This window comes from Miscanthus floridulus, chromosome 16 (assembly GCF_019320115.1).
Source record: "Miscanthus floridulus cultivar M001 chromosome 16, ASM1932011v1, whole genome shotgun sequence".
NCBI classification, from domain to species: domain Eukaryota; kingdom Viridiplantae; phylum Streptophyta; class Magnoliopsida; order Poales; family Poaceae; genus Miscanthus; species Miscanthus floridulus.
Window position 1 is genome coordinate 114,554,544 of NC_089595.1, and position 26,530 is coordinate 114,581,073.

Consider the following 26,530-nt stretch of genomic DNA (forward strand, 5'->3'; position numbering starts at 1 on the left):
TAGCCTCCCCCTAAATTTATGCACACAAGTATGGAATACTTGTAGGACACATGCACATTGATTTTGGAATAAAAAATACCACTTGAAAGATGACATCATATGAGTGTGAGAGTCATTTTCGAAGATGATATTTGGGAGAAATTATCTACAATTTGGACTTTAACACATATTAGATGAACAATCAAAAGACATGCTATGTGCCGTGCTTCTAAACAATTTTAAACCATGTAGGTTTGCTCCAAGGGTTAAGAATGAAACCGAGCAAGCCTACCATAAGATATACCTAGTGTATGCATGACAAAGGATATAAGCATGCAAATACAAACATAGGCATGAAAAGTAACTAGATGTTTAAATATACCAATTTAAAGTAATAATATCTAGTTACCTAACATGGGAAGGGAAATTTGGGTCCATAGTATTCACTAACCCACTTGACAATGACTTTATCCATAATGATGCACCCCATGAAATGCACCTATACTTTTACCAAGTCTCCAAATTCCTCGAAGTTCATCGGACTTCTCACTTCCCTTTCGGGATCCAAACCTTCTTGGTGCTCTTCATCTTGGAAATGATTTTCTTTGGCACCCAAAAGCGTTTGATCCCATTGTTGGCTTGCTTGTTCACCTTAATGGATACCACCTTGTAATTTTTCTTTTTCTTTAACAAGTATGGTGTGGAGGCCTTCTTGTCTACCTTGTTGGTGTAGGTGTTGGAGAGCTTGCTTGTTTGCTTCTTCTCTTTCTTCTTTGCTCCTCCCCCATTCTTCACCTTGCACTCATAGGACTTGTGACCTTTCTTGTGGCACACGTAGCAAACCACGGTTTGTCCTTCATCAAGCTTCTTCACTCCTTTGACGGTGTTATCTTGATAAAGTTGGGCTTGCTTTGCCTTGCCTTTCACTTGAGTCAAGTCCTTGGTGAGGCGAGCTACTTCTTGCTTGAGTTGCTCATTCTCCTTTGCAACCTCTTATGTGCATGCATCTACAACAACTTTCTCAACACAAACTTGGTTGCACAAAGATGAGTCTAAACATAAATCATTATAAGAAGTAGAGGCATCCTTTTTAGACATGTTAAAGATAGAACTTTTATTTTTAGATGCCTTGGTGGGGGTTTTACTAACGGCTTTAAGATTAGCAACTTTATTTGTTAACTTATCACAATGTTTGCACATGGTTTTCATTTTAGCAAGCAAACTTTCATAAGCATCTTGTGAGCTAGCTAACTTTTCTTTTAATTTTTCATTTTCTTTACAAGTTGCTCATCATTGATTGTGCATGCATTTGTTGTTGCACTAGCCTTAAGTTGCTCAATTTTAGTAGATAGTTCAATATTGAGATTAGCAAATGTCTCATATTGTTCAAGCAAAGTTTTATATGCTTCTTGTGAACTATCTAGCTTTTCTTTTAATTTTTCAAGCTTCTTTTGTTGACTAGTGCAAACTTTAGCATAATTAAGATTTTGTTGCATAATTTCATCATAAGAAGGCATTTCATCAATCACTATCACTTTCACTAGAGGATGAGCTTTCGTTACCTCGTGCCATAAGGCACACACGAGAAGAGCTTGATGATGAGTGCTTGCGGCCTCGTCTCTTGTGATGGTGTTCTTCTTCACTTAAAAAATCATCCCATGATTTTATTGATGTGAGGGCTTAGTTCTTACATGCCTTCTTCTTTGTCTTAGGTGTGTGCTTGTTTGAATAAACTTCTATAAAGTGCCCTAACTCACTGTATCCATAGCATCCTCTCTTTCTTTGCTCATTTCTTTGATTGGTGAAGATGGTATCTTGAATTTGGATGGGCACACCCTTGACATTGAGCCTTTGGATCATCTTCTCCACCTTGTTGATAAGTTTGATTGATTCTTCATCAAGGTCGGAGGTGGTGGAGGAAGATTGACCATCATCACTTGAATCTTCATCATCATCATCATCGTCCTCATCTTCTTTTTCATTTTCACTTGAGGAGCTTGACTTTGAGCTTGTCTCAACTTGCTTGCCCTTCATCTTCTTTTTTCTCGCTACATGTGAGAGCTTTGCCTTTGCTCGATGAAGAGGCTTCGTCTTGACCCATCTTACGTGACATTTCAAATGCCACTATCTTGCCATTGACTATGTCTAGGGTCATGGTGCTCAAGTTCTTCATGTTGTGAAGGATGGTGATGATGCTTGCATATTTCTTTTGTGGTAGCACGGAGATGATCTTCCTCATGATGTCTGCATCATCTAGCTTTGTTAATCCTATTGAATGAAGCTTATTGATAATTAGATTCAAACGAGAATACATATTACGAACAAGCTCATCATCATTCATATTAGATGTGTCGTCATGGAGCTCTTAAAGTTTTAACCAAATTTCATGTGCCGTATTTAAAGTGAACACTTGGTTAAACACATCCATACTACATGATTCAAACAAGCAATTTTTAGCTCTAGCATTGAAATAAATTTCTTTTTCTTCACTCTTCGTGGGTTTATTGGGATTTTTAATGGGTTTCATCCCGTCATGAGTGACTCTCTAAACACCCAAATCAACCGCCTCAAGGTGGCAAGCCCTTCTAGCTTTATAATAGAAGTTAGTGCCGTCAAAGTGCGGAGGCCTAGAGGTATCCTTCTCAACCACTCTAAATAGCGTCGGCTCAACGGTGGTTAAGCCAAAGGTCCAAAATTGAGCCAACCGGCTCTGATACCACTTGTAGGGAACCATGACGCCTAAGGGGGGGAGTGAATTAGGCAACTTAAAATTCTAACTCTAAACTATGGCCTCTTTTTTTAACCTTAGCAAAACATATGCAAAAGATAAACTATCTAAATGTGCAACTACGGTTTTACTAGTGTGTTGCTATCTCTACCGCAAAAGGAGTAAAGTAATCAATGTAAATGCGGAAGCTAAAGAGCAAGGTAGAAATATGCAAACTCCCGTCGACGACTCCGGTATTTTTACCGAGGTATCGAGAAGCGCTCAAGCTTCCCCCTAGTCCTTGTTGGAGCCCCTCGCAAGAAATCCCTCGCAAGGGTCAAGCTCCCGGTCGGGCCTTCCCCACGCGTAAGTGGGTCTCCGACGTGCCTTTCGGCAAGCCTCTCTCAAATGCTCCCCGCCGTCTTCACTATCAAGCTTTCAGCCAAAACGTTGCGGGCCTTGTTCCCTCTAGTACACGGTGGCGGCCACACCATAAGCACGGTTGGTGTGATCTCGCAAGACTACAAGCCCCTCCGATGTCCAACGATGGTGCGCGCAATCACCGAGTGATAAGAGGTATGCAAACCTCACTAAACATTAGGCCTAAACCTAGAGCAAGCACATAAGCAGTGGTCTAATCAATCTAAGCACTTCGTAAAGCACCTACGCTAATCACCTAATGAATCACTAAGCACTATACAAGTGGAGATCACTAAAATAGTGTATCAACACCCTTGATATGTTTCCTTGGCTCCACACGTCTCAAATGGCCGGTTGTGGGTCTATTTATAAGCCCCACTGAGAAAGTAGCCGTTGGGGACAAAAATCCTGCTTTTCTGCTACTGACCGGACTCTGACCAACGTCCGGTCAGCACCGACTGGACGCGTCCGGTCATGAAAACTGCTCTCTGGAACCTTACTAATGTTGACCGGACTCTAGCACTCAGCGTCCAGTCACTTTGCTGCTCAACGTCCGGTCCAGCGTCCGGTCGCTGCTGCTGACGCCTGCTGTTGCCGAGCCTCTTGATCGGAGCGTCCGATCACTTTTCACCAGCGTCTAGTCCAGCGTCTGGTCACCTCTGTGAGCTCGTTTCTTCGTGATCTTGCGTACGGCTTGGTTCCTATCTTCGTGCTTGGACTTTGCTTGATATCTTGGGTCTTCTCTTGTGCTCCTAGGGTCTTACTTATGGTGTTGATCATCGGATCATCACGTTGCCTTCGTCCAAGTCACGTCTTGCACCCTATTAAACTACAAAACAATCACTTGCAAATTCGTTAGTCCAATTTGGTCGTGTTGGTCATCAAACACCAAAATCCAAAGTAAATGGGCCTAGGGTCTATTTTCCTTACAATGTCCTCTATGGGGTACAACAGTCGTGTTAGCCACCGCAAAAATGATGCTCCAGCTTAAGTCAATCTCTAAGCCAATACTTCTCAGAATAGCATGGTACTCTCTTATAAAAATGAAGTTGAGACATGATTTTGCATGATTTTTTATGCATATCTTTTGGTCAGTAATCGCTTTTCTAGATTGTACTGTTGCAACTGTTTGAATTTATGAGATTTTGTAATTATTTTACTATACAATTGTACATATACATCTTTCAAGTTCTCAAAGTAAATAATTTACAAGTTATTGATATTTATAGTATTCAAAGTTTGATAAAATCTTGTCCTAGATGACATGTTATTATGACCGAATTACCGAAGTGATGCAACGACAGCTAATCACACACTCTCTCTATCCTTTTTGTTGTGAGGACATTTTTCCTGGTTCATCATACGTCATCGTGTTTGGATGATGAATCAACTAGAGGTCCGTGGTTGGCCAAAAAAACGCTTCTTGACCCCTTTGTCGGCATTGTCTCGGAGATGGCACACCACATCCTTATGGAATGCCGTTTTTTAGCAATCTTATGGAATGTTGTTATTCTAGGCACATCTGTAGTTGCATGCCATCTGGTTATCCCTGCCTTAACTTGAGCCGTAGTTACCCTCTTCCGCCTCCGTCAAGGGTTTGTGGATGACCGTTGGGTCTTTGCCCGGGGTCCCACGGAAGAGTCTCCGAGCGAAAAGAATCGTTGGCGCTAGACCTCGTCCAAAAGATCAAAGAAGAGGCAGGGACTTGGGTTTAGCTGGTGCAAAGTTTTTGACCGTCTTGATTGTTAGCCATTAGTTTCCTTTTATGCATATAGTTTGTTATCTTGTATCTCAATTTTGTTTCTTTAGTTGTCCTCTCAGTGCTATCTACTTGTGTGTTTCCCTGCAATGTTAATAAAAATGATATGGGTGCTTGTTCGTTCAAAAAAAGACGTGCACAAAATAAATGTACAAAGGATTTGTTTAGTTTAAACTCCGACAACCTTGTCTAACATTGCGTGTGCTCCCGGCGTCAGATTTCGGGCACTTGGGCTGCAGACCAACCAAACGACATATCCGTATCCGTAGTCCCATGGAAAAGCATTGAGATGAGATTTTTTTTGTTTTTTTTAAAAAGTCAAAACCGATGGTCCGTGTGACTGGTGGTGCAGCTGCGCATTTGCTCAGTCAATACCTGAACTGAAACTACATGGTCCCGAACTCCCGATCCCAGAAATGGCAGAGCGCGACGACGCACGGTCGCACGCGCTGGTCGCTAGTCCATGCAGCCCAGGAGCCAGTAAATGGCAGTCACGCAGCTAACCTGACCATTTCCTCGGATCAGGAGCTGACCTGACCACCGCCCGTCCACGACCTGACCACCACCCTTTTCTCCCTCCCAGTCATTCACTCATTCCCCATGGACTGGGGACATCCGGACCCCGCGACCTCGCGAGTGCGTGCGCGACTGGGGCCGAGGCGACCGCGCGCACGCATTGACGCGCGGCTGCATGCATTGCATTGCCATCCTCCTCTCCCCACCGCCAGTCGCCCAGTCCGCCCTGCCCTGCCCTGCCCAGGTGCCCCCTGGTCAATGGTCACCAGCACTGCCTATAAAGATGGACTCAGATCGGTGAGCCCAGGGCCAGGCCTCGCCACGTGTGCGCCCCCCCGGTCCTTCTTATACGCCCCTGCCCTGCCGTCCCCGTTCCTCTCCACCGATCTCCCCTCCGTCCCCGTCCACCCCCGCTCCCTCGCCCGTCGTCGTCGTTACCTCATCATGGAGTCCTCCTATCTGGGAAAGCGCAGGATGAACGGCGGCGCCGATAGGGAGACGCCCAGGGCGCCCGCTGCGTTCCTCCCGGCCGCCGCGCTGGGGTACGAGTACGGCGACGCGGAGGCGGCCCACCACCTGCCCCGTCGGGTGGCGGCGGGCGAGATGGACTTCTTCAAGAAGGAGAAAAGGGAGAGGAAGGACGCCGCCTTTGTGCCGTCGGACGAGCACGGCATCAAGGAAGACGACCTCACCATCAACGTACGTAACCCCCTTTGCTCGCGAATCGATTCAAATTCCTTTTGCTTTTCCTCCCATCCCCTCCTAGTCTGTCGGATCGGCGGTTTTCTACTTTTCCCTGACGCGCGCGGCTGGTCGGCCCGGCCGGCTCGGTTTTCAGATGGGTCTGCACCACGTCGGCGGGAAGAAGAGCAGCATCAGGAGCGAGGAGTCCACCGTCGACGACGGCGTCTCCTCCGACAACGTCGATCACAGGGAGACCAAAGCTGAGGTGAGCGAAATAAATCACCAACGAGCCGTGATCCATGCATTTGCCTAGTTTCTAGTACTTGACTGTGAATACATACCATCACTCACTGCCTGTTCTTGGAAATTAAACTCGATTTCATCAGATCAGATGCGCCAATTCTGCATGCAAGTTTAGTCAAACCTTAACTGGCCTCAGTCCCATGTGGATATGGCTACGACTAGTCCACTACCAGACACACACTGTAGATACTAGATAGAGAGAGAAACAAACAAAAATGAAAAATCTTATTTATTCCTTTTGTTTAGTCTCTTTTGTTATATTACATTAGTACTAAATAAATGTGTATTTATATGACCAGCTGGCACTGGCAAAATCCGAGCTTGGGCGCCTGAACGAAGAGAACAAGCAGCTCAAGGACTTTGTCAGCAGGCTGACCCTCAAGTACAATGCTTTCCAGATGCAGATGCCGGTCTACACTACACTGCTGCAGCAGCAGCAAAGGACCAATAACCATCGAGCCCTTCTTCGCGGAGCTTCAGGCCATGAGGTAAACTCGATAGTCAATAACGTACGTACGTACCAGATCCTCGAAAGGACGGACGTCGTCGATCCATGCATGCGTCATCCATCGAGTAGCTAATGTAAGCGAGGCAACGTCTGACCGGTCGAAACTGTTGTTGTGTTGCGACTTGTTGCGATCGTACCATCATGTTCATGTCACCACCAGCTGATGAACGTCGTTCCGGAGACGAAGGACCAGGAGGGGAGCGGCGGCGGCCACCTGCTCCCGCGGCAGTTCATCAGCAGCATCGGCACCGCCCCCGACGACCCGCTGCGCTCCATGGGCTCGTACGCAGTGCGCGGCGGCGACAGCTCGGGGTCGACCAGCAACGCGGAACCGCCGCCGCCGCAGCCCGGGCTCATGGTCAGTGGCAAGGACCTGATGCCGCTGCCGGCGTTCGAGCACGGCCACCAGCAGCAGCACCTCGCCCACGAGATGGGTAGCAGCAGCCGGGCGGATGAGCCGCCGCAGCCGCACTACCTGGCGGCGCAGCAGGGCTGGCTCTCCAACAAGGTGCATAAGTTCCTCCCCGCCAAGGGCCCCGAGCCCGTCCCCGAGGCCGCCACCATGCGCAAGGCCCGCGTCTCCGTCCGGGCCCGCTCCGAGGCACCCATGGTACGCTAGGCTGCCAGTGTTCGCTTCTGAGTTCTGACTGTGGACTGCGACTGAGTTGTTGCTGAAAATGAAATGTTTGTTCTTGATCGTACGCAGATCAATGATGGGTGCCAATGGAGGAAGTACGGGCAGAAGATGGCCAAGGGCAACCCTTGCCCTCGCGCGTACTACCGCTGCACCATGGCTGCCGGCTGCCCGGTCCGCAAGCAGGTATGCTGTGCTGCTGAACGATGGGTCGATCGAGCCACAGGTTGGCAGTAGTGGTCGGTGGAGTCGTCTGAACATTTTGGGTTCGGCACGTTGTTGATCATGCATGTGTGGTGTGTGATGGCAGGTCCAGAGATGCGCCGAGGACACGACGGTGGTGATCACGACGTACGAGGGGCACCACAACCACCCGCTGCCGCCGGCGGCGATGCCGATGGCGTCGACGACGGCGGCGGCGGCGTCCATGCTGCTGTCCGGGTCGATGCCGAGCGCGGACGGCGGCAGCCTGATGGCCGGGTCCAACTTCCTGGCGCGCGCCGTGCTGCCGTGCTCCTCCAACGTCGCCACCATCTCGGCGTCGGCGCCGTTCCCCACCGTGACGCTGGACCTCACGCAGCCGCCCCCGGGCGCCGCCTCCGTCACCTCGTTCGCGCAGCCGGCGCCGGCGCAGGCGCGGGCGACGGGGACGGAGCCCTCCCAGCTCCAGGCCGCGCTCGCCGACGCCCCGATGCCGCTGATGACGCAGCTGTTCGGGCAGAAGCTGTACGACCCCTCCTCCAAGGCCCCCGCCGCGCAGGCGGACGCGACGGGCGACACCGTCAGCGCGGCAGCCGTGATCGCGTCCGACCCCAACTTCACCGCGGTGCTCGCGGCGGCGATCAAGTCGTACATAGGCGGTAGCGGCAGCGGCAGCGGCAGCAACTGCGCCGGCGGGAGCAGCGGGACGACCGTGCTGCCGCCGGCTGCGGCGAGCAGCGCTGGCGATAGCAGCAGAGACGACAAGGTTGGGGAGCAGGGGAGCTGACGTGATCGCCTAGCGACACGATCGTCCGTTTGCTTGCTTGCTTGCTCGCCCGATTCCAATTTTGTTCCGCTCTTGAGAGTTTGCTTCAGTTAGTTAATTGTCTCTTGCGTAGTTGAGTTCCCTCAAACTTTTGTTTAGTTGAGAGTTTGCTTCAGTTTCGTCTCCTCGAGGTAGGAGACGAAAATTTTGCTCTTTCTTTTTACTCCCCTGGGGCGTTTTTTATGGCAGCAAGTCGAGTACCAATTTTGTTCTGGCTACAACTTTTAGTTACAGATCATCTCTAAGACTCTTTCTAAAGTCCACTCTCTAAATCATTGTTTAGAGAATCATTTATATAAAAAATATTTCTATATTTTTGTATTTTTCAACAGTTTTTTTATATCTTGTTTGCACTCTAGAAAACCATTCTCGTTTCCTATCTTTGGCTAACAAGAAATCCGGAATAAGAGACGGTTATATTTGGATATTCAGAATAAAAGATGGTTATATTTGGATAACCAACTGAAAAGTTTGTTAGATGATTTTTTTTCATTAAAATCTCTATTCCTGATAATTATGAAGAATTTAGAGAGTCTCTTGGACTTACTCTCTTTTTCGTGGAAGAAAAGTAGATGCTCTCAACCTGTCACCATTTTGTTGTTTCGGTGCAAGCAGTGTTATTCTTTTGTATAAACCGATGCAATAAGGACAGAGTTTTTGGTAGTTGTCGAGAAAACTAAGATTGCTGGATTCAACTCTTCACGATGCCGATCCGCCTTGTACCTTTCTTGATTCATGAACGTATGATTGTCATTAGATATTCAAATTTAGACATAATTTTAACCCAAAAACAAAAGATTTGTAATATCATAATGTGCTTGTATGATCTACTCGTATTTGCAAAGACGATGGTCAACATACTGAAAACAAATACAAATCCAACAAAAACAAAGGTATACCATGAGACGATCGCAATGCGTAGAGTATTACTAGTTGACATAGTAAGTTGCGCAGTCCCTCGAACGTCCTCCAGAAATAGTCATTTGCTGGTCGCCGGAATAATGTCGAGAAGTAGAGGTGAGAGCTGGATCGTCTGAATGTCGCCGGGAAGTAGACGCGCGCCTCCACCGCCAGGAACACGAGCAGCCATGCGAAATGTGCTCATCGTCCGCACACCCGAGTAAAAAAAAACTCGGCCTACGGTGGGCAGACAGCCCCGCAACTTTGTGCTTAAGGAAGAAGACTTTCTCACATAGGCCGAGAAAACCCCCGAACACCATGTCCCGCTCTTACACAGAGGCCCGTTACCCTGTGAGTGGACCGGTCCGTTGCCTGTGCTTTGGGAAACTCGAGACAGGTGAAGGGATTTTTTTAACTCCGGGCAGACGAACGAGCGCACCCGTGGGGGCTCGAACCCTGCCCGCGAGAGTACCAGCCGGACGTCCCGACCATCCGGTCAGAGGAGCCGCTGCAGTCGGTTTCAGAGCCTACTCTCCAGATTTATCTGCACGCAGAAGCCGGAACGGGAACGCTCAGAAGCAACAAAAACAACAACAGCAAAGATTGAGGCGTGGTGGTTCTGGATTGTCGTACGCACGAGACTTAGGCATTTAGCTTCTTTTGTGCGCAAGTAGAGGAGTAGGGAGACGGGGAATGCACTTGGATGCTAACGGCGTTACCAAGATGGAGTAATCGTATAGAGTAACGGACAGAAACTCTAGAAACGTTTGTCCCGTAGTATCTCATTTGATGGCTCCATCAATCATCCCAAGTGGCAAAACCTATGCATTATTTGCTTGGCTGATAAGCTATGGCTGAAAGTACCGTTGACTGATTTATTGTGAGAGAAAAACACTGTTCGTTGACTGAAAAAAAAAATAGTTTATAAGCCAAGCGAACAGGGCATGGAGAGAAACAAGAGGAGACATGGAGAGCAGTCTATGTCGGTCAAGAAAGTACTCCAGTGGGCAGCGGATATGGCCTTTGAATTGTGGCGGCTCGCGCAAGTGCGCAACCCTTGATGGTGACCACGGTAAGGAAAGCTAAGCCGCGCTGGGAGCGTCCGCCGTCCGGTTGGCTGAAGTGCAATGCTGAAGATTTGCTTTCTATGAAGAACATTGGCAAGGAGCAACGAGTGCCGTGATTCGAGATGACAATGGTGCCTTTCTCAGGGGCAGCGCTAAGTGGTACGCAAACAGTCTTGATGCACTAACCATGGAGGCACTTGCGTGCCGAGATGGGCTGTTGTTAGCGCTACGGGCCGGTGCTAGCGGCTATGCCTGGAAACTGATTGCCAAGAGCTTCTGAAATTGTGGTTTGCAGGCGAGAATCAACGCTCTAGCGTGGTGTCGATCTTGAAGGAGATCCGGGAGATGAGCACTTTGTTCCAAGCTTTTTTTTTGAAATCATTGTTCCAAGCTTTTTGTTTTTCTTTCATTAAATAGAACTTGTAACAAAGTAGCACATGTATTAGTTAAGCAGGTCATAAGTTGGGTGGTGGTGTAAACGTGATTAGAATACAATGTCATTCATATCGTGTGTGTGTGTGATATATATATATATAGAACTACTGTCCTGTAGCTGACTACAGAATAACTTATTCTGTAGCCACTTTGAGTTACGATAATTACTACAGCCAACCACACAGGCAAGATTACATGCACAATCAATCAAGGGTAGTCTACTATAAATACAGGCACAATCAATCAATGGTAACCTACAATAAATACATCAGCCTACTATAATTACATTGTGCTAACACTTCCCTGCAGTCGGAACGGGAGCACAACGAACGTTCAAGCTGGATCAAAACTCCTGAAACACAGAGGTTGGGAGACCCTTGGTGAAGACGTCGGCGTACCGAGATGTTGTTGGGACATGAAGAACCCGAACTTGGCCAAGGGCGACTCGCTCCCGAATAAAATGGAGATCAATCTCAATATGCTTCGTGCGCTGATGCTGGACTAGGTTGGTGGAGAGGTAGACAGCACTAATGTTATCACAATAGACCAACGTGGCTCGGCGAGGTGGGTGGCGAAGCTCCATGAGTAACTTATGCAGCCAAGAAGCTTCAGCGACACCATTTACCACAGCGCAATACTCGGCCTCTGCACTCGACCGAGAGACTGTGTGTTGACGCTTGGAGGACCAGGACACTAGATTATCCCCGAGAAACACTGCATAGCCAGAGGTCGATCAGCGAGTGTCGGGGCAGCCGGCCCAGTCACATCAGTATAGACAACAAGCTCAGCAGGTGACGAGGGGCACAGAGTCAAGCCAAGTGACAGAGTGCCCTGTAAGTAGCGTAAGATTCGTTTGAGAGCAGCAAGGTGTGGCTCTCGAGGATCATGCATATAGAGACAGATCTACTGGACGGCATAGGCAATGTCTGGACGAGTGAATATCAGATACTGGAGAGCACCAGCTAAACTACGGCAGTGTGTGGAGTCAGCAACTGGAGGACCATCTGCAGACAATTTGGAGTGCAGGTCGACAGGGGTGCTGCAAGGCTTGCAAGCACTCATCCCGGCGCGCTCCAAAATATCCCTACACCTCCGTTCCTCGTGGAAATACGATACCATGAATACCACCAGGTGAAATGCCACAACGATACTTTCATGCGCTTATGGACTTTTCTGCTTATGCTAAGAAGCACCAACAAGCATTTCTGGTGCCGTTGCTGGGGAGACGGTTGTCGTTTTAGTCTCCGAACCTAGTTTGCCCATGCATCCTTTGTTTTTACCTTTCTTTTCTTTTTACCCTTTTTCAATGGAGCAACCTACCATTCAAAACCTTTCTGCTCCCAAGGGCGAGTTCATAGAACCACCATAATCATCGAAGCCAATCATAACTTCTAGTTACGAACTCCGCCCTGGCTTTGTAGCCATGGTTCAAGAACAAACCTTCTTGGGGTTGGATTATGAAAACCCCTACCATCATCTATGGGAGTTTGAGCAGCTCTGTGCTTGCCTAACCATTTTAGGCATGTCACAAGAAACACTTCGGTGGAAGTTGTTTCCTTTCTCACTTGATGAGAGGGCGAAACAATGGTACGCCCACAACGTAAGAGCTGGCGATTGGGAAGAACTAAGGAACAGATTCTATCTTGCGTTCTTCCCTATATCCCGAATTGTTGCCTTATGACAAGACATCCTCAACTTCCAACAAAAAGAGAAGAAAACCATAGGTGCAGCCTGGGACAGATTCTCAATTTTAACAAGATCTGGTCCAGACTTGTCTATTCCCAACCATGTGCTTCTACAACACTTTTGGTTAGGGCTTAGCAAGGAATCTGCCCTATAGCTCGATATAGCTGTCGGAGGTTCATTTACCCATAAAACCACGGCGGAAGGAGAAGCTATCCTAGACCGCATTCTAGAGAACTGTCCTCCGCTAGAACCCCTCCATGTAGAACCCGAGCTGAAACACGAGGAAGTCTCTTCGGCTGAGGCTAAACCTATAACACCCTTAGAGAGACCCTCGCCTGAACCAGAAGTTCCGAAGGAAGATTTCCAACCTTTCGTATTTTGAGGATGACCTTTTCGAGGAATTCAGAAACACCTCAAAGTACTCATGCCAAAAGAGACCACCAGTTCCAGCCACTCCTCTTGAACCATTAGACAAAGAATCTCTTAGAGAGTCTATCAAGGAGTTGACCGCTATCATGGGCAGTGCATGGGTGGAAGAGGCAGAGCATTCTTCTCTCCCTCCACTTAGCACTCTCAAGCTGAAAGGTCCTTGTGTGGTTTTGGTAATTGAGTGACAACCTAGGTGGACTAATTGTGTTTATGTGAGATACACATGTGATTAGTCCATAGGTACATGTGTATGAGCAATATATGCCACGAAGGTGAAAATGGCTTGGAGATGTTGCAAAGCTCACACATGTGATGATGAAGGAGCTCATTGCACATGAGACATGACATTGAGTCATGTGATCAAGGTGGAGAAGATCAAGACAAGACTTGGCTTGATGGACCGGTTGCAAGCGTGAAGGGCAAGTCGGAGGCTTTGGAGCGATGGACCGTGTGGTGGTGAAGCTTGAGCAAGACTTGGCGCCAATGGACGAAGGCAACGGTGAAAAGCAAGTGAAGTCAAGATCGATGAACCAATATGATCACGTGATGATATGGAGTGGATCATATCATTGTTGATCGTGTTGGTGCATGTGTTGCATCGACATTGGAGGAGATGGAATGGAATGCGCAAGACAAAGGTATAACCTAGGACATTTCATTTTACCGGTCATAGGTGTGTAGAGAAGTTTGTGACCGGGTTTAGGATAGATGGCCGTACTATCAAGAGGGGCAAACTTGTTTGCATATCGGTCATCTAGTGCCACTTGAGTGATCTAACTTTGCATCGTCGCTAGGATTGAGTGGCGTGGCAAGTTGAGTGGCTAATCCTTTGAAAAATGATTGTGAAAATGCTAACACACATACACATAGTGGTGTACACTTGGTGGTGTTGGCACATTTATAAAGGAGATGAAGTTGGAGTTGATGTGGATCAACTCGGCGATGGAACGGAGGTGAGAAGGGTTCGAAACTCCACCGGCGGAGTGTCCACCCATAGAGTGCGGACAGTCCGACGGTGCCACCGGCGCCCTATACAGAAAAGATAGGGTCTCATAGAGTGCACCGGACACTGGTCACGCAGTGACCAGACGCTGGGGTACTGTGTCCGATCAGTGGCAGCAGAGCGCGCGCAGGCATCGGAATTCGACCGGACGCTGGCGCTGAAAGTGACTGGACGCTGGCAGGGTGCGTCCGGTTAGGCTGACGTATGGTGATGTAGATGATGAAGAAAAGTTGGAGAAGGACTGGACGCTGATGCTGCGTCCGATCATGACCGACCGGACGCGTCCGGTCGCGACTAGAACCTTACTGGAAACGACCGGAAGCTGGGGTTCTGCGTTCGGTCACTTTGAGCAGCTACGTCCGGTCATCACTGGACCGTTGAGATCAAGCGACTAAGGTTGAATGAAGGCAACATGTGGCGAGCATCCGTTGATCGTATGCTGAGGTCTAGCGTTCGGTCGATATGACCGGCGTGTCCGGTCAACCCGAAAAACACCCAGTGAATGGGTAACGGCTAGTTTAGCCTATGGGGCTATAAATAGAAGGGGGTCTTGGCCATGGCTGGGGCTGAGCACCTCGGGGACTTTGTGTCCATGCTTGAGAGTGTTTGGGAGCCCTCCATCTCATATATGCTTGATAGTGATCATCCGATTGTGTGAGAGAGCGATTCTAGTGCGATTGCATCGTGAGGTTGCATCGAGTGTCACTAGGTGATCGAGTTGCAAGCCGGTGGTGCTTGTTACTCTTGGAGGTTGCCACCTCCTAGATGGCTTGGTGGTGGTCTCCGTCGAAGCCCGCAAGAAGCTTGTGCGGTGCTCCAGAGAAGAGCTTTGTGAGGGGCATTGTGCTCGCCCCATGGGAGCCATGAAGAGCAACTCTAATTGAGCATGTCATTGAGGTACCCTCACTTTTGAGGTAGGTTCTTGTGGTGCCCGACGTGTGGGCTTGGCGGGTGATGCCAATTAGCCACCGAACCACCAAGTGAGTAGTCGACACAACGGGGACTAGCGTGTTGGCAAGCACGTGAACCTCAGGAGAAAAATCACCGTGTCAACCTTGTTCTTCCTGTTGGTTTGCATCCTCGTTACACAAGCTTGTAATTACTTTCATATACATTGTGCTTGTGTAGTTGCTCTTGTATTTAGTTAAGCTTGTGTAGCTCACTAGTTACCTTCTTGCTTGTGTAGCATAGAAGTGGCTCCCTTTCATGGTTAATTTGGTTTGTGTAACCTTGTTAGTCACATTGCTTAGTTTGTATATCTAAGTATTTGCGCTCTCTAATTTGGCATTGGTTGTCTTGTTATTGAGCATTGCTAGTGAGCTTAGGTGGCTTTGTGCTTTTGCTTACTAGCTTGTGTAGGAGCTCCCTTGTTGCTTAAAGTACTAGTGGCATAGGTTTGTGTGACCTTGCTTCTAGAATTGGTTAGGTGAGCTCTAGCTAGCCCGACCCCTTTGTTGTTTAATTAGTATCTTTGGAAGGTGTTAGAGAACATAGATAGAGGGTGTAGTCTTGGATATACCGATAGTTTTAATTCCGCACTTGTTTCGGTTAGCTGGCGTGATTAAGTTTTAGTAACGAATATTCACCCCCCCTCTAGTCGCCATCTCGACCTCACACAAGCCTAAGCCCAAGATGGCCAACCATGCTTACATGGCCTCCAGATCCACCTATGATCTTGAGGGAGTGCCAGCTTCCATTGATTTAGTGCCCGAGAGCTCCTATGTGAGGGAAGAAGCGAGGTTGATCATTGAGACACCGCTCGCCATCATGCCACCACCAATCTATGCTATGAGTGGTGGCACTAGCTTTAAGTCCATGGCACATTCTAAGGCGCCCCTTGGCGGCACCAAGAAGAAGAAGGCAGCATCAACCCGACCAACCACCAGCTCCATCGGCCTCAAGCGGAAGGCACCTGAAGATAGCGGACCTAGCAAACTCTCTTTTGTAACGCCTTCGGACAATATGGCCTCTCACGCTAGCTCATCCATGCATACCGCTAGGCCTAGCCTCTCCTATATCGTGGTAGGCATACGCAAACCTAACGGAGGGTATGGGAAGGCACTCATGCGTAAGCCCGCTAAAAAGCCGGTGAGTAAGCCGGCCCCATCAGGGAAAGAGTCAGAATCCTTGGGTGCACCTCTTAGGTTCAAAAGGATGGTGAAGCCTCCTATTAGAGGGCAGCCCACTGGATTCTTTAGTGATAGTGATAGTGAGCAGCCATCAAAAGGGCCTACGCTCGCCACACTTAGTACTAGCAACAAAAGCCTGCGCACAAGCATTAGAAAGGCTAATGATCGTTTCGCCGAGAGTCTAGTGAAAATCAAAGACCTCAGTGATGAGATCAATGAGCTTCGCCGTGGCTTTGGAGAAAAGGTTGTTAGGGTGCAAAGGCGGCGGGAGTTGAGCACCCTCTAAACCAACCTTTCTAGGCCACTCCTGCTAAATAATTAGGCGCATCTTTATATTTCAAGTTTTTCATTCCAATCATTTTGAATTCCAATCATGTAATGCGCCCTTCATTTTATCTTTGAATAAAGAATTTATTATTAGAAATATTTTGTTGCACTTGTTTTCTTTTGTTGTTAGAATAAAAACAGGAAAGAAAACAAGTGTGGGGGAGGCACTACAACCACCTCCAACTCAGTTGCACAAAAGACGGCCAAATTCAAACTCGGTTTGTGCAATTCTCACTCTCTCACTCCATATTCCATAGAAGTTTTAAAACTGAATAAATTTAAAATAAACTAAAAAAATGCACCATCTCCATGTCTTCCTATGATTAAAAGTTTGCATACTTTTTATTCCTTGCTAATATTCCTAAAACTTGTGAACACTTACCATAGGGAACCCATTCTATCTAAGTAATTGACGAATGAGATATAGTAGGATGATATGAGACTTGCTCATTTTTGCAAAGTACTTGGGGTTTACCTTACAAATCAAAATTCAAAATAGCATGTTCCTTGAATGACATTCAAATACCTACCAAGGCCATATATGATCATACATAACAAAACCTTACATATATGCCTCTTACTTTGTATTGAGTTTGGTCAAGTTTTGTGACCCCTATTGAGAGATGTTTCATGCTCCCAAGATCAAAACTCACATACACATCACAAATAAACAGTTGTTCCTACACTGCGAATATGCTAAAACATGTTTTCCATTTCCAGCAAAATAAATACTCCATGCTCTAAAATATGATCTCACCAGCATATTTCTTAGAAAGAGACAAAAAGGCTATGCGAAAAGTTCTGAAAAAGAAAGAATGGGACACATGAAGATCCCAAAAGCATTCAAAAAAAGAAAAAAATGGGCACATGAAGACTCAGAGAAAATAAGCTAGCCATGTCTCAAAACAAAAGGTAGAAGAAGAGATCATACCAAATAGAGGAGTATTGTCGGTGCTTTGGAACCAGGGGTCCCTCAACCAACGAGTGAATTTGTGCTGCGTGCCCCTAATCCTGGATGGTGATGCAAAGAGACACAAGGTTTATACTGGTTCAGGCAATCGAGGCTCTACGTCCAGTCCGAGAGATCGATCTTGTATTCCTTGCACCGGAGTGCTCGTAGTGGGGGGTTACAAACTAGGTGAGAGAGGGAGCTAGCCCCAGGTCTCGGCGTGGGTGGTGCGGGCTACTTGAGGCGTTGTTCCCAAGCAGCGCAGGAGTGCGTAGTTCTAGCGGTGTGTTCGTCTTTCTTCTGGTCCCCCTAGAATGGCCCCGGTCCCTCCCTTTTATACTCTAAGGGAGACCTGGGACCGTACATAGATTGCTACATAGCACTTCTGTAAATGGGGTGGCGTGTCTGAGCCCTGTAGCCGGCCACTATTGTGGTATGGTCGATGGAGTGGCCCTGTCCTTGTCGTGCAGAAGTGACGCGCCGGTCATACTCGATTTTGTGCGTCGTGGGGCTCCAGTACAGCTTGATGCAGGACATGGCGGGCGACGTGCTGGTCACCGTGCAATGACGTTGTAGGGAGCAGCGGCCCTGCAGACGCCGAGGCCGAGCCATCGTGGGGGGCTCGGCGGACATGGATCCTCAGGCTGCCGAGCCCCTGAAGCAAACTGCCGAGGCCTTGGGGGGAGTTATTGGACCTGGGTACTGATTCCGAGGCTACAGTAGCCCAGACGTGGCTCCCCACGCTACGTTGTCGTCGGAGTAGGAGTTGGCAGCACAGTGAGGCATGGGCGTCCACCATGTGTATGGTGATTAGTATAGTGGCGGGTAACCCCTGCCTAGTCCGGGCGACGTGCAGGTCATCGTGTGATGACGTCGTGGGGAGCTGTAGCTCTGCAGGTGCCGAGGCCAAGCCATCGTGGGGGGCCCCGGCGGACGTGGGTCCTCAGGCTGCCAAGCCCCTGAAGCAAACTGCCGAGGCCTTGGAGGGAATTATTGGTCCTGGGTACTGATTCCGAGGCCACAGTAGCCCAGACGTGGCTCCCCATGCTGCGTTGTCCTTGGAGCAGGAGTTGGCAGCTCAGTGAGGCATGGGCGTCAACCATGTGCATAGTGGTTAGCACAGTGGCGGGTAACCCCTGCCCCGTCCTGCCTCCTGTCCCGTCGGCCATTCTGCTGTACTGTGCCGAGCATGCGGCCGATGTCAGGGGCAGCAGTTGGCTGAGTTAATGCGACACGACATTTTGTCAGAGGAATGGGAGAAGGAAGAGGCAGCGGAGTGTCGCCGAGCCCGCCTCGCGCGAGACGGATGGTCAGTGGCCCGGCCGAGGCCTTTGGCGGGGAGTCGCTCGAGGTCAGTGGTGAGGGGGCCTCAGGCGAGTCGGAGAACCGGCCGAGGCCAGTGGTGAGGGGGCCTCGGGTGAGTCAGAGAATCGGCCGAGGCCAGCGGTGTTTAGCTGGTTTCGATCTTTACGAAGTCTAAGCAGTCGTTTTTTGGGTCTTGCTTAGGGTACCCCTTCTCACGGTATCCAACAGTAGCCCCCGAGCCTTGGGGGGAGTGGAGGCACTCCCCCTGAGGTTCTGACGAGGATTGGCTCTCGACAGTTCCCGTTGGGATGGTGTTTTGTACTCGAGGTTTCGGTGGGTGCGCGCGAGCGCACCCGCCGGGTGTAGCCCCCGAGGCCCTAGAGGAGTGATTTCACTTCTTCAGGGGCTTTTTTCTCTTTTGAGTGAGGGGTGTTTGCCGGGCCCATGGGTGCGAGTTCGGATCGTAGGGCCTCGACGATGCTGCGGAAAAAGCCCCTCAGCCTCCGCCTGGAGCGAGAGGGCCGTCAGGGGTTCCCCCGGCTTTTTGTACGACCCCCGTGCTTCCTTTTTGCTCAGAAGGAGGGGTGGAAGATGCCGTGCTACCCTCGATGGGCGCGAGCGTCGGCATTTCCGGTGAGCTATTATCGGGTAAGTCCGAGTGGAGGCCCGTACCCCGTTCGCTGGGGGTCGGCTAGCGGTCTGGAGACGCGTTCCAAGAGTACCGGCGGGTTTCTCTAGTGGGTGCCAAGGCCATTCGCTGGGCCTCGGTGGCTCGGTGCCTCCCTACGGTGGGATCCCATTCGGAGACCTCCCTGCCGGTCTCGGACACGACATAGGGTGCGCCCGTACAGGCTCGCCCGTAGTCGTCCCTGGCTCTTTTGCCCTAGGGCAGCTGTCGAAACCCCTGGGGGCCCAGCCTTCGAACCCCTGGACTGTAACGGGCTTGGGTCGCTTTGTCTTTATCTTGGGCGTAGGAAGAGCCCCCGAGCCTCCACACGAGGCGAGAGGGCGGTCAGGGGTCCTCCCGACTTTTTGTCCGTCCCCCGCACGTCCTTTTCGCTCGGACAGGGGGCTATTTGCCGATCCTACTCGTGTGCGAGCTTGAGCCGCTGGGTCTCGGCAAAGTTGCAGGAGGAGCCCCCGAGTCTCTCGTGCGGAGCGAGAGAGCGATCAGAGGTCCCCCTGGCTTTTTGGTTCACCCCTCGCGCGTGAGGGTCTGTCTGCCGAGCCCCCCTCGGGTGCGAGCCTAGGTCGCGGGGTCTCGGCGTCTTTTGCAGAAGGAGCTCCCTAGCCTCTGCACGGAGCAAGAGGGCCGTCAGGAGCTCTTCTGGCTTTTTGAACGACCCTCGCGCTTCCTTTTTGCTCGGAAGGAGGGTTTGTTTTGCCGAGCCCTCTCGTGTGCGAGCCTAAGTCGTTGGGCCTCGGCAATGTTTTTGCAGGAAGAGTCCCTTAGCCTCTGCGTGGAGCAAGAGGGCCGTCAGGGATTCTCCTGACTTTTTACTCGACCCTCGCGCTTCCTTTTCGCTCAGAAGGAGGGGTGGAATGTGCCACGCTACCCTCGGTGGGCGCGAGCGATGGCAGTTCCGGTGAGCTGTTATCGGGTAAGTCCGAGTGGAGGCCCGTACCCCGTTCGCTAGGGGTCGGCTAGCGGTCCGGAGACGCGCTCCAAGAGTACCGGAGGGTTCCTCTAGTGGGTGCCGAGGCCGTTCGCTAGGCCTCGGTGGCTCGGTGCCTCCCTACGGTGGGATCCCATTCGGAGACCTCCCTACCGGTCTCAGACACGACACAGGGTGTCCCAAGCGTTTCACTTGCTTGGGCCTCGGCCTCGTATAGGCTCGCCCATAGTCGCCCCTGACTCTGTTGCCCTGGGGCGGCTGTCGAAACCCCTAAGGGCCCAGCCTTCGAACCCCTGGACCGTAGCGGGCTCGGTGCCCAGTTCCTTTGCCTGAAAGGAATTGGGGGGGTTATTTCTCTCCCTACGGCTAACAACGACAGGCGCGTCTTTTGAGGCGACTTTTTCAGGGTAGCGAAACGGCGCCTACTGCTGCTGCGGTTGGACGCGACGTGGCGTCAGCCGACGGGACGTATCTGCATGCACGATTTAATGAGGAGGGAGTGGGCGTGTGGGCGGTAAAACCGGATCTGGATAACCGCGCCGGATCTTTTGGGGGAAACTTCCCTGATTTCGTCGCCCGGCGGTTTCGTCTTGTCCCTGCATAAATACGCAAAGAACCTCGCCCTTCCCCTTCTTACCTTTTCCGCACTCGCCTTTGCTGCCTTCGTGCCGTTGCTGAGAGCATAGAGCGTCGGGGAGGAGAAGGGGAAGGGTGAGAGACTGAAAGAGAGAGGGAGAGAGATTACCGCCGTAGCAGCGTCCTTCGCCGCGCAATGGCTGGTGGTCCCGTCATCCTCCCGACGGATCCCTGGGAGCGGTCCGACGTCACCGAGGAGAAGTTGCAGTCGCTCGTGGAGGCCAGTCTTCTTCACCCGATCACCGACCCTGACGAGCCGGAGTGGATTGCTCCGGGGAACGAGTCGGAGCCGAGGCCGCGCGACGGCTACGTGGTGAGCTTCGTCGTCTTCCACGAGCGAGGCCTCGGGTCGCCGGTGGATAACTTTATGCGGGCGCTCCCGCACTACTATGGCGTGGAGCTTCACAATTTCAGCCCCAACTCCATCGCGCAGGCAGCCATCTTCATCGCCGTCTGTGAGGGGTACTTGGGGATCACTCCCCACTGGGAGTTGTGGCTCCACTTGTTCCAAGCAACGTTCACCACCAAGCCGGGGGGAACGAGGGGGCCTCAGAAGGTGCAGAGGGCCGGCGGCTGCACCCTTCACGTACGCCAAGACTGGCAGTCCCTCTACATCCCGGCCCAGCTGTCCTCGTCCAACCGTCGTTGGTATGACGGCTGGTTCTACCTCCGCAACGACGGCGGAGGACTTCCCCCTTATACCGGGTGGGTTGTAGAGAGTCAACCAGAGAAATGGGGATACGGCGTCATCAAGGTCGATCAGCCTAGGCTAGAACCGCTCTTGAGGGCCTTGGGGAAGCTGCGTGACCACGGCCTTTCGGCGGCCGTGGTCGTGGCGGCTTTTCACCGCCGGAGGGTGTTGCCGCTGATGGCCCGGCGGCGGTGGCTGTTCGAGATGACGCCGGGCGATCCGATCGCTGGTGTCAAGATGTCCGCCTTTGCCCTTACCGACGACGAGACCCTGCGTCGGGTGAGAGAGGCGGTAGACGGGAAGCCGAAGATTGACGATTTGATGCCGTTCCCGATGCACCCGTCGCGGGGGTATGTCTCGCTGGTAAGTTGGATGTTGTCGAGGCTTTCACGGCCTTCTTGTTTTTCATTTTTTTTTCTTTTTTGTCTGTTGTCTTACTTCGTTGTTCCCACAGGGGATAAGAGACGTGCGAGGCTCCCCGCCGCCCGTTCCCGAGGACGCCCATCGGCGATCCGTGAACAGGGCGCGTGCCGAGGAGGAGAAGAAGAAGAAAGATGCCAAGGAGGCGAAGCGCACGAAGAAGCTCCTCGCGCGCGAAAAGCTGGACACCCGTCACCGGCGTCAGAAGCTCGACGGTCTCCCGTTGGAGCTGTCTCCCTCGTCGTCGATGTCGGATTCTTCGGGCGACGGCGGCGGGCGCGAGGTGGGGACGGCCTGCCTAGAACACCTCCCCGACATTAGGGAGATGGTGCCCGGGGCGCCGGCAAGGAGCCTGACGCCCCTAGGAGGAGGAGGCGTCCCGGGGCCAGTGGCGGCTCGTCCCGGGGCCGAGGCCGACACACCCGAGGCACGGGTGTTGGAGGAGCGTGCCGTCAGCCCGATGGGTTCGACGGTGGAGGTGGAGCCGGCGATAGTGGGGGCGACCCCATCGTCTCCGTGAAGGGTCGAGGAGGTGCCGGGGCCGCGCTGCTGCCACCACCGCCGCCATTGCAGAGGAGGCTGGCGGTGTCGAAGCGGCTGCATCCCCGTTCGCGGTAAGCGTTTTTTTTGGTGGAGTTCGTAGTACTTCTTGTTTGCCCCTCGGTCGCATGCTGACCTTGGGAGTGTCTTTGCTTCCAGCCAGACGCATCTGGTGGAAGATCCTCCCTTGGCGCCCCGTAAGGCGCTCAAGGTGAATGTTAGCTCCTCCGCCCATCAGGCAGCGGAGGCGTAGGCTGGCGTGCAGCGTGGCACGGCGTCGGGCAGGGCCGTTTCGGAGGAGGCGGCTGCCCAGGAAAAGGGTGCCGAGGCAGCCGCGGAGCGAGTGGAGGAGGAGGAGCCCACGCCTTGTGATGTCGCGGGTCTTGGGGCGAAGGAGGCTGGGGCGTCCACCATTGCCAAGGCCATTGAGGGTGAGGCCGGAGCCCCCAAGACCTCTGAAGCCAGGGCGGTGGACGCCGGGGCCACCGAGGTAGAGATGGCGGAGGCCAGAGCCCCCGGGTCCGTCGAGGCCGAGGCGATGGAGGTGGAGACGGAGCAAATTTTGGCGCCGCCCCTGGTTCAGACAATCTCGTCTGATGATTCTTCCTGAGGGAAGGAGGCGGCGGACGCCGAGGCGGCTAGTACCGTGGAGCAGCCGGTCCCAGATCCCGCCGAGGGGAGTTCGGCCCTTGCCCGGCTATGGCCCGAGCCCCGTGGGTGGAACTTCCCGCGTGTTTTCTGGCGGAACCAGGCTGATCCCAAGGGGGAGCCTATGTTCGCCCTTGAAGATATCGTAGAGGGGGGGCGGTGGGATACCCTTGAGCAGTACCACCAACTGGCAGTGCGGTCGCTGCAGACGGCGATGACTATTATGGGACGGGACTTGCCCGGTGTTACCCAGGTAAGTACTTTCCTCTCCCGTGCCGAGTTGTTTTCTCTTCAAGTCCCCTCGCAGTGTTTTGACGCGCGTTTCTTACCTTTATAGGAGCTCGAGACCCAGTCCCTTGGGAAATCGGTGTTCCTACGAAGGGAGAGGGATATCTGGGACTAGCTCCGGTGGCAGAAGGGCCTGCTTGCCGACGCCCAGGGGCTTTTGTCAGCGCGGAGTGCGGAAGTGGAGGACCTCTGCCTTCATTGTGCTGACCTTCAGGCCGAGTTGGTCGCGGCTAAGGGGCAGGCTGCCCCCTTGGTGGCGAAGATCAAGGAACTGGAGGAGGAGCGAGACTCCTTCAGGTCTCGGGCCCAAGAAGCGACGGCCTCTGTGAAGGCCACAGCCAGGCAGCTGGGTGCGGAGCAGAGCGAGCATCAGGCGACGAGAGTCGCCTTGGCAGAGGCTACCAAGGCGGCCGAGGCCTCTCGGGTCGAGGTCCTAGCCTGGAAGAACAAGGCCGAGGGTAAGTTCTGCTGAACCGTGTTCCTTGTTCCATTTGTTCCGGTTCGCGTTTGACTCCTGACCCCTCGTTGCGACGTAGATCTGAAAAAAGAAGCTTCCCAGGTGGCTGAGGCCTCTGTCGCAGCGCAAGCGGCGCTGGATGTTGAGGTCCGGGAGCACGAGGCGCTACGCGGCACTTTCCGTACCGCCTGCGAGGCCCTAGACGTCGAGGAGGTCCAATCAGCCAGCTCCCTTAGGAGCCGCCTGATTGCGTTGAGCGGCCACGTCCACGAGAGGCTCTAGGGGGCATTGCATGTAACACCTCGGGTGTTAGCCTTGCATAACTTGACTTGCATAACATGAGCATGAGCGTCAAGCATTCATAAATCATCATTTACAATTGAAACATTTGATCGAAACATATGAAACATTTCTTGTTATTTCATGTTTCTTGGAACATATGCATATGATCTTGTACAAATGAATGCAAGTGGGTAATGCTAGTCACTAAAACACCTTAGCTATACTTAGGTTAGCAAAAGGAACCTTGTTCATGAAGGCCATATTTCATGATCAAGCATTTGAGTGTTATTTCATGTGTTGGGCTGAATAGCTATATGAGTGACTACTACTTGAAATGCTTAAATGACCTTGCAAATTGTCTTAACATGCTTAGGGTATCATCATGAACAACTTTGGTATTTAGGGCTAGGGCTAGTTTGGTCATTTAGCCATGGTTTGAATGTGTATCATGATTTCAAAGTGACAAGTTTGACTAAAGTTGAACTAGGTGTTAGGGACCTTGCATGGAGGAGTTCACTAAAGCAAAGTTGTAGTGTTTGACATAAGGAACAACTTTTATTTTTGGGTCATGAACTGATTTAGCTTCTAACATGCTTGAATGGGTCCCACAAAAACCAGCAAAACTAAGCTTTCATTACTTAACAAATTTTTCTAAGTCCTTTTTGCTATGGCAGTTGACAGGCTCACCTTAGGATCGATTTTTCTCCCTATCTGTTGCGAATTAGAGGAAGGTTTCTTAAGTGATTTTGTAAATGGTACATAGGTCTACAAAATATATTCTGGATGTTTGCACGAAGGAGCCACCGATTAGCCGATAAACCGTTTCGAAAACGCGCTGTCAGGCACTGATCGGGCGACTGACGAACTGAATCGTCCGTTCTTTAGTGGCCGACCGGGGCAGAGTCCGCGCACCGCGTGGACGTCGCGGCTGGCCGCGCGTCGCCGGCGCTCTGTCCAGCGCGGCCAAGGCAGGCAGGCGCGCGCCTTCAAGTCCCCAGCACCCGCCCGCACTCAGCCACGCTCCATTTTCACTTCGCCTCGGTCTCCTTCGCCGTTCGCAGCGCCCGCAAGCACAGCAGCAGCGCCGCCGTCGCCGTTGACAGCACCAACCCACGCCTGGCCACTCAATCGCCACCGCAACCTCTTCACCATCATCTCAGCGACTCACTGTGCCCGCCCGTGCCCGCTGACCACGCTCGGTAAGCTCCAGCCGCGTGCACAGGCTCGCCGGAGCTCCTGCCGCTAGCTCCGTCATCGTGGCCGGAGCGCCACAGTCCCCCTCTTCAAGCGTTAGCTAGCGCGCTAGGTCCGCCGTAGTACCCCGGTGCTCGTCCGAGCCTTAGGTCGGGTCACCGAGGACGTCGCTGGTGTTTTGCCATGGTCCAGCCTCGCCATTCCGCCATGGCCGCTGCCGCTAGCTCTAGGGTCAGCAATAGGTCCGACCAAGCGGCTCAATAGGTTCGCCAGGTCGTGTAGGTCCTACCCTGATGACCTCATCGCCGGCGAAGCTCGCCGTCGTCGAGCCGCAGTCGCGCAGTGCCCAGCAGCGCCGCTGCTCTGCTCCGTGTCACTGACGTGTGGGGCCCCCTGACCACCGGGTCCCACCTGTCAGCGACAGCAGTAGAGAGGGCTAACTCATTTTGAATCCAGTTTTTGATTTGTTTTGTGAAATTTATATCTCCAGTTTGCTAGCTCCAAAAATTTTGAAATAAATATGATTATGTTGCTTAGGAAGTGTAGTATTTAGTAAAAATATGTTCTTGGCTTCAACAGTAGAAATTTCTGAAAATTTAAATAGGGATTTCAAATGTGCTTTTGAATGCATTCAAATTTGTTTATTTTATATCTAGAGTTCCTGTGCTCCAAAATTTATGAAATTTTTGTGGTAGCCTATTCTTGTCATACCTGAGCTTGGATAAAAATTTGAGAACCAGTGCATGTGTAGATCTATAGTTATAGATTTTTCTTTTATAAATAGTTAATCCTTGCATGAATTTTTATAAATTAATTATGAGTCCAAAATTCATGAAATTTATTGGAGGTGATACTAGTACCATATGGATGTTAAGAAAAATAAGAAATCTGTTGCTTGACACTTTTCAATAGGATTTTCCATTTATGCTATTTCAAGCCTTGCTTCCTTATCATTTTTGTATAGGATGTTCTACTTAGTAAAATGACATGA

The 26,530-nt window shown here is 51.3% G+C and overlaps 1 protein-coding gene across 1 annotated transcript; it reads left to right on the top strand.

The window, feature by feature from the left end:
- Positions 1–5,694: 5,694 nt before the first annotated feature.
- On the top strand, positions 5,695–8,877 carry LOC136513834 (probable WRKY transcription factor 31). The gene is made up of 6 exons (XM_066507809.1): positions 5,695–6,080; positions 6,220–6,330; positions 6,668–6,856; positions 7,037–7,486; positions 7,583–7,696; positions 7,821–8,877. Exons 1-6 carry the CDS (start codon positions 5,826–5,828, stop codon positions 8,496–8,498), a joined length of 1,797 nt encoding a protein of 598 aa, XP_066363906.1. The 5' UTR covers positions 5,695–5,825; the 3' UTR covers positions 8,499–8,877.
- The last annotated feature ends 17,653 nt before the right edge of the window (positions 8,878–26,530 follow it).